Source organism: Capsicum annuum, unplaced genomic scaffold (assembly GCF_002878395.1).
Source record: "Capsicum annuum cultivar UCD-10X-F1 unplaced genomic scaffold, UCD10Xv1.1 ctg77474, whole genome shotgun sequence".
Lineage (NCBI taxonomy): Eukaryota > Viridiplantae > Streptophyta > Magnoliopsida > Solanales > Solanaceae > Capsicum > Capsicum annuum.
In genome coordinates, this window is record NW_025887873.1 from 15,422 (window position 1) to 23,354 (window position 7,933).

General features: G+C 33.3%; 1 protein-coding gene and 1 pseudogene across 1 annotated transcript; both read right to left on the reverse strand.

Moving 5' to 3' along the window:
- The window catches only part of LOC107852162, a 23,496-nt pseudogene that overhangs the window by 9,310 nt on the left and 6,253 nt on the right, over positions 1-7,933 (reverse strand).
- Positions 1,437-2,646, reverse strand: LOC107856858. Its single transcript, XM_047405326.1, has one exon. The coding sequence runs from the start codon at positions 2,453-2,455 to the stop codon at positions 1,631-1,633; it is 825 nt and encodes a 274-aa protein (XP_047261282.1). The 5' UTR covers positions 2,456-2,646; the 3' UTR covers positions 1,437-1,630.

The window sequence follows — 7,933 nt, forward strand, 5'->3', positions numbered from 1 at the left end:
TTTTATTTTCTGTTTTTATTATTCTGTAAAAATTAACAATTAAATCACAGTAAAAACTGTAAATTGAATTTTAAGAAAGATGTGATAGTAAAACTTGAAGTAACTGCAAATTTGAATAAAAATCTCTCATAGGGTAACAATGATATTTTAAAAGTCTGACACTTGGACGAATTAAAAGCTAACATTTGGGTCTATGAGAGGGCTGCATCCTCTGTTATTAATAATATATAGATACTCTCCCGTCCCATTTTACTCATCCCAAATTTTCTAATTTGATTTGTCATTTTACTTGACATTTTTCATTAATGAAGATAAGATAATTTTTTTTCTTTTTGACCTTTAATATTAATTATTTTATCTCCAAATTAAAATGTAATCATCATTTAATAGAGATACTATGGTAAATAGCCATGTTATAAATTATTTTTCTTAATCAATGTGCAATGTCAAATTGAGATGAGTAAAATGAGGTGAAGGAAGTATTAATATAATTAAGCTAAATCAATTATGAAAGTCCAACGACACTTCATGACTTCAACGTAATAGGACGTTTGGATTATTATTTTTAAGTGACTTGAAAGTTAAAAATCAAAATTAATTATGCCTTGCAATCTACTGATAAACTTGCATGTTTGCCTGGACTCTGGCACTAAAATTCGCGATGAACCATCCGGCATGTTGACTCTCCATTCCAAAACTTGTAGGCACCTCATTTTCCTTGACCATATTTGCTAAAAATAACACCTTGTTCCAAACTCCTTTCTTATCTGTTGTACTTTAAGATTGAGTTGGTTAAGGTTGTTTCAGGACTGTTGGTGATTGAGACTTCAAATTACCATGTGTTTATTGGAGGACTACATCTTTAAAAGTTATTATGAATTGGTGGTTAAGTATGTCATAATAATGCACACATCATATATATATATATATATATATATATATACACACTCCTGCTCCAAGATTTAATTTGTACCTTTGTAGGGGTTGTACGGAAAACTTTATATTTTAGTCAGGTAAGCTCAGACATTTTTTGTTTTAAACAAATAGTGGGCATTGATTTGATATTCATATTTATTCATAGTGCTTGTTCTAAGAGCCTGCCTAAAAACAAACATATCAAAACTTTTTAAAGTGGAATCGAATGTAAAACGTCATTAATTTGATATTTGTTTTGTTTATCTATCGACTAATATTATCTTCATATCTTAATTATGTCATCCTTTAATTTTTATATAATCAATCCCAATTTTTTCCCATATGATTACATGTATCAGAATTTTAAGAATAATAAGTGGGAAAATTATGAAAATTGCAGTAACGAGTTCTCCCTCAACTTGCATTCAATCAAATTAAATCCTTTTTCCCTTTTAATTTCTTTCTAATTCTATCTTAAGTTGCTCTTAGTGCAATTAACGGTCCACCACAAGCTAGATGGGTGTGCTTGTCTATTTTATGTTTTTCATTTTCACATCAGAATGTACAAAATATTGAATCTGAGTGATACATGATAGATTATTTGTATGAAGAGCCAAAAATCTAAATATACATCCGAGAAAAGAATTTAAGGATGAAATTTAACATCTAGAATTGCTTCTTATGGTCAAAACGATCACCATGATCGATATCAGGCTCAGTTGACATACGATCTCTTACAGTATAGAATTGCATCAGAAATCGCCTTCTTGCGCCAAACATCAGTAGAATGATCATTGGATGGACATTTTATGGGGGAACAAGCCTCATGTTGTGAGTTAATATTGCTCCAGTTTTTCACCTTCCTCAAACTCTTAACTCTTCTAGTACTACTACTACTTCTTTGGTTGTTATCATTTCCACACCAATTGACAATAGAATAAGATTTCAACATTCGATGAGGAGATCCCTGAAATGAAGTATCAGTAGTACTCTTGCAGCTTTGAATTTCACTTACTTTTCTTTGAAGGTCATCAACATTTGTAGTACTTTTTCTTGAACTTGATATCCTTTTGGAGATTGGCCTGACGAATCCAAACCACTTAACCAAGATTTTGTGCAAAAACTTCCTCCATTTTTCAAGAAAATCAGCTTGACTAGTTGTGGAATTTGAAAGTTTAGATATTGGTGTGGGAAGAGTACTAGTTGAGGGTACTGATGAATTTGTGTTGAAATTATTGAAGGCTTCGCAAAAAGATTCAATCTTTGATCTATCAAGATATCGAGGCATGATGTATCCATCAGAGAAGATTTCATCAGCACAAACAGATTCTGAAACAGGATGAACATCAAAGCTGAAGTTTTGTTCTTCATTTAGGAATCTTTTCAAATAAGCGATAAATTTTAACTCTTCCTTAGCATCATCATGACTACTATAAGAGGGTCTAGGGGATTCTGTTAGGTCATCAATGGATGGTTTTCTGTTCAACAACCAGCTATATGAAAAACTCTTTGTGGCAAGAGATTGTTGGGAATTTTCCATAGTGAATAGTATACTACAATACAACCTCTCTACTTCACCTGAGGTAGTGATATGATCTGCGTACACTTTATTTTCCCCAGACCCCACTATATGGGAATACACTGGGTATGTTGTTGTTGTTGTTGAATAGTATACTATAATATGGGAAGAAAGGAAAAGGAAAATGAGATGCTTATACAAAGAATTTACAGGTTACCCTACAACATATTAAAACACACTTGTTGTAAAAAAAAAAAAATTTAAGTTGTCAACGTATATAAGTTAAATCTGCATAAAAACAAATGCTTGGCTGAGAATCGGGACTCACGTGAGCCTATTATACAGAGTGTGTAAATTGTAAGTTGTCTTATCATTCTTTGAGGAGGAGTTGTTTATATAGCAAAAGATCACAAAAATAAAAGGAAGAAAAATATTTGATAATTCAATCAAGGAGATTATTCAATGAGGTAAATCACTTAAGTCCACCAATCATGCTATGGTTGCCACAAATAAACAAATAAGAATCTGTCTAAATCTTAATATTGAAATCTTCCATAAATAAAATAAGGAAAAGAAAATTCTCCCTACTTATTAAAGGAAGTGAACAGGGGGTAAAAAACATTAGTATCAATCAGTTGCAATATCATCTAAATTTATCATAATTAATACGTAAATGAATGTCTGTCACACAAAATAAGGGCAAAGAGAAATTAGAAAATCAATTAGCGAAATAGTTCCTCACAAATAAGGAAAAATCGAATTACGCACAAAATTAGGATAAATGAGTCAAATCGATAGACAAAATGTACCTATATTAAGTTTGCGAGATTTGCGATGCAGTAGGCAAAGTAATAGGGGTGAATTGTGATGTATTTGGAGATAGGCTACTTTTATGAGTTAGGAGGGATTTTTATAATTAGTATAGTGAGATGGAATTTTAAGTAATAATGGAAAGTTAAGGTGTTGTTTTAAGTAATTTTTCCTTAAAAAAATCTAAGTATAAAGAAGAATTATCCACTTTTAATCAAAAATATTTTAGAACTTTGAATTAAATGACTCAAATCTTCATATTAATAATGTAAAAGTTTTACAACAATATCAAGTTAATATAACGTAAACCAATAATGACTTAACATTTTATTATTTACAATTAATCCTTACTTTTATAATAATAATCATATTAATAGTAATAATATTAAAACATTTAATGTCTTTTAATAATACTAGAATTTCTATTAAAATTTGTATTTAGCCCATTTATTTAATACCCTTGCAACTGAATGATCAAAAACATGTTGCATACTTGCAAAACAATGAGCTACAGAAGAACAAATTAATCAAGTCTAAAAACAAGCAAAACTAAATGACTATATACATTCTTTATACAAAGTACATATAATCTTTATCCACACAAATAAGGGATATGAAGGAGTTAAGTCTGAAAGAAAAAGAATACCAAAATCCATCAAAGGATTCGAATATGTGACCAAAAATTAAGAAAAGAAAAGAAAAAAAGTAAAAAACTTAAATGTCAATGAAGTTATCAACTATTCTCTTTCAATCAATTACCTGCCAAATTTTTCTTCGCGGTCCATCTCTTCCTGCACGTATCTATTGCCTCCAGCTTCATTCTTGCGAGTTCTTGAAAACATTATTGATATTGTGACTCAATTGTATCAAGATCCAACTTTAACTCGGCGTTGTCCAGATTATCTTTCTCTACTAACGATAAAAATGAACAATTGCTGGATAATCTCATGTATTTAGAATCTTTATTTGTATCCGTCAAGGTGACCTCCAGATTCAGATTCTTTTTAAATTCATTTGATAATAGGCAGTCAACATAATCTCCACCATTTCGATGTGACTTACCTTCATGATGAAACAAGCCCATGAACTCTAGCTCTAATAATTATCCACTAGAACCTTTAGAGGTTAAATATGCACATGTAAAGTAGTCGCCAAATCCAAATGAATTTGAAGAATCTTTGTGAAATTCAAGCATTATAGCTTGATAATCGATGAACCAGGAAGAAGAAAGGACAGAGTGTTGTAGGGAATTTTATTCTTCATCGTCTGTACATTACAGCATTTCAGCTATTTATATACTTGAGCTAAGATAGTGAGCTCATTTCCAGCTTAGTGACAACTCATCATAACTGACTAAACACTTTCCTAACAACCTCTAACAACTTACTATTGCTAATAGACTAACAATCGAGAAGCTTCCAGAACCTTTCATCCAATAGAACATTTAGTGTTGTGTGGTTCTGTACAGTGTGTATCATATCTTGAGATCATACTTTGAGCTTGGATCAGTAGTTAAAACACGCCCCTCAAGCTACAGGGTGCAATATATTCAGCACACTAAGCTTGCGTAATAAATGAGCATGTTGGTCTTGTCTTAGTCCCTTGGTTAGAAGTTCAGCCACCTCGTCATAAGTATGAGTATGTATAGCTTGTATCAGTCCATTTTTGATCTTGTCCCTGATGAAATGTGCAGTCAATCTCTATGTGTTTTGTTCTCTCATGAATCACAGGATTGTTGTCCAATTGAATTGTTGAATTGCTGTCACTAAACACTGATATGGGCAAGGTAATGTGAACCTTGAGTTCCTAGAACAAACCAACCAACCAAGTTATCTCTACAACTGCTGAAGCCATACTTCTGTACTCAGCTTCAGCAGAGCTCCTGGAAAAATTGTGTTGTTTCTTGGACTTCCAAGAAATTAAAGATTCACCAAAATGAACTGCATAGCCAGTAACTGATCACCTGGTGTTGGGACAAGTAGCCCAATCTAAGTCATACCAGCAAGTTAGAGTGGTATAATTCTCATCCTTTACCCAGATTCCTTGACCAATAGAGCCTTTGAGGTACCTAGCTACCCTGATAACAGCCTCCCAGTGTGACCTCTTGGGATGTTGCATAAACTGGCTGAGAGTGTGGACTGCAAAACTAATACCTGATCTTGTAATAGTGGCATACATGAGTTTACCCACTAGTCTTTGATAAGAAGAAGCATCAGACAACAAATCATCACCTTGTGCACCTGTGGCTTGATCATACTCAAGTGATGTTAACCTTATATTGGATTCGAAGGGAGTGATTGCAGGTTTTGAACCACTAAGACCAGTATCTAAAATTAATTCTAGGAAATACTTTGTTTTGTTTAATATCACCCCTAAAGTAGATATGAGGACTTCAATACCTAAGAAGTATTTGAGATTCCCTTAGTCTGTCATCTTGAAATGCTGATGTAACTTGGCTTTTGTTGCATCAATCAATGCTGCATTGCTTCCAGTAAGGAGTAGGTCATCAACATATAAAAGAACTACTACTGTGTCATCACCTTAATGTAGAATGAAGAGAGAATAATCATGAGCACTCTGAGTGAATCCAGTATCAAAAAAAACATGAGTCAGTTTCAGGTTCCATTGTCTGGAAGCCTGCTTGAGGCTATACAAGGATTTGAGCAACTTGCAAACTTTGTGCTCTCCTTGGCTTCTGAAACCTTCTGGCATCTCCATGTACACTTGATCTTCAAGATCCCTTTGTAAAAATGCATTATAGACATCCATTTGATAAAGAGGCCATCCTCTAGATACTGCTACAACAATCACACTATTGATAGTAACCATTTTTGCCACTGGTGAATATGTTTCATGATAATCTAGCCCTTCTTGTTGGCTATATACCTTGTCCACTAATCTTGCTTTGAACCTTTCCACTTTACCATTTGAAATATATTTAATTTTGTATATCCATTTGGAACCAACAGTGTTCTTTTTTTTGGGCAGGTCAACAATGGTCCATGTGTTATTGGCCTCCAATGCTTGGATTTCTAACTTCATAGCTTCCACCCATCTTTCATATTTTATAGCTTGTTTAAAGTGTTGAGGCTCAGTCAGAGTGGAGAACTTTAACAAGTACTACTAATATGTAGGTTTTAGTTTACTGTAAGAGAGGTTGTTGGCTAAGGGGTGCTTGCATCTCTGGGTTTTTGAAGTGTCAACATAATCATGCATCCACACAGGTGGACTGCTTGTTCTTGTTGGTCTACTGGAAGAGGTTTGAGGCAGGGAACGGTCATCTTGACATGTTTCTTCATGAGTGGTGTCAGATGAAACAGCACCAGGTACTGCAACATTAGAAGAAGCTTAACTTAGAGAAGGCTCAGCTTGGCAATCAACTTCAGTATTTGCATTAGAGAAAGGTACATCAGGTGGTGCAGCATTAGCAAAATTAGCATCATCAACGTGAATATCCTCTAAAGGAACATCAGTACCAACTTCATTATCTGTGGATACCAGGAATTCATTGATGTCTTCATCAGTTTTGGAAGCATTTGGATGCTGTAATTTTTCTTGTGATGGATCAAAGGGGAATGAATCTTCTTGGAACACAACTTCCCTACTCACTAATAGTCTTTTTGAGTGGATCTCCAGTAGCAAGTAACCCTTTTAACACTCTGAATATCCTACCAATTGGCTTGTGCAACACTCAGTATAAAATTATCACAAAAATCATTGCTTTTTGGATCAAGCCAGCTTCCTTACCAAGAGAAAAACCTCTGATAATACCATTGTTTTCCAGAAATTCATCATTCATTTCTCTAAAATGGAGGGAAAGAATGCCAACATTATTCTCAAACTAGACCTGCAGAAAGCTTTTGACAGAATGGAATGGTGCTTTATCAGACAAGCGCTCCACTTTATGTGTTGTGTGTTACTTAAATAATATTGGTCACTTTTTAAAAAAGTAAATTAGAAAAAAAAAAACGGATCTAAATGCAACATTTTATCTTTTTGTTGTATTTCCGAAAGATAAAGATTGGTAATCTGTTGCAAAAATATATTCCACATCTCAGATAACTTACAACATATGGACAATCTGTTGTAACATATGGATATATCAGTTTGCTTTTCCTTTAGTTGCGGCGTCTGTTGCAACTTGCTAGTCATCTGTTTATTCAATTTCATCGAGAGAAATCAATTTTTCTAAACACTTCTTGGCCAAATTCAGTTTTTGCTCTTGGATTACTTCTCTTTTTTTTCTTTGCATCCTTCAAACAAACTAAATTTTTGCTATTGGATTGAGGGCAAAAGTTGAATTTGGAGGCCATCTTGAAGGATGCAAAGAAAAAAAGAGAAGCAATCCAAGAGCAAAAATTGAGTTTTGCCAAGAAGTGTTTAGAAAAATCTATTGCTCTCGATGAAATTAAATAAACAGATGACTAGCAAGTTGTAATAGAGGCCACAGCTGATGGAAAAGAAAAATGATATATCCATCTGCTGCAACAGATTGTCCATATGTTGTAAGGTGGAATATATTTTGCAACAGATTACCAATATCTCATTCGGAAATACAACAAAAAGATAAAATATTGTATTTAGATCCATTTTTTAAATTTACATATTAATAAAGTCACCAGTTTTATTTAAGTAACACACACAACACATAAATCCACAATAGTTTGCATCAGATGTGGAGTCTGTTGC

What these genes read in the sequence shown, in the direction of transcription:
- LOC107856858 (XM_047405326.1), bottom strand. Translation starts at nt 2,455, where the DNA reads ATGGAAAATTCCCAACAATCTCTTGCCACAAAGAGTTTTTCATATAGC.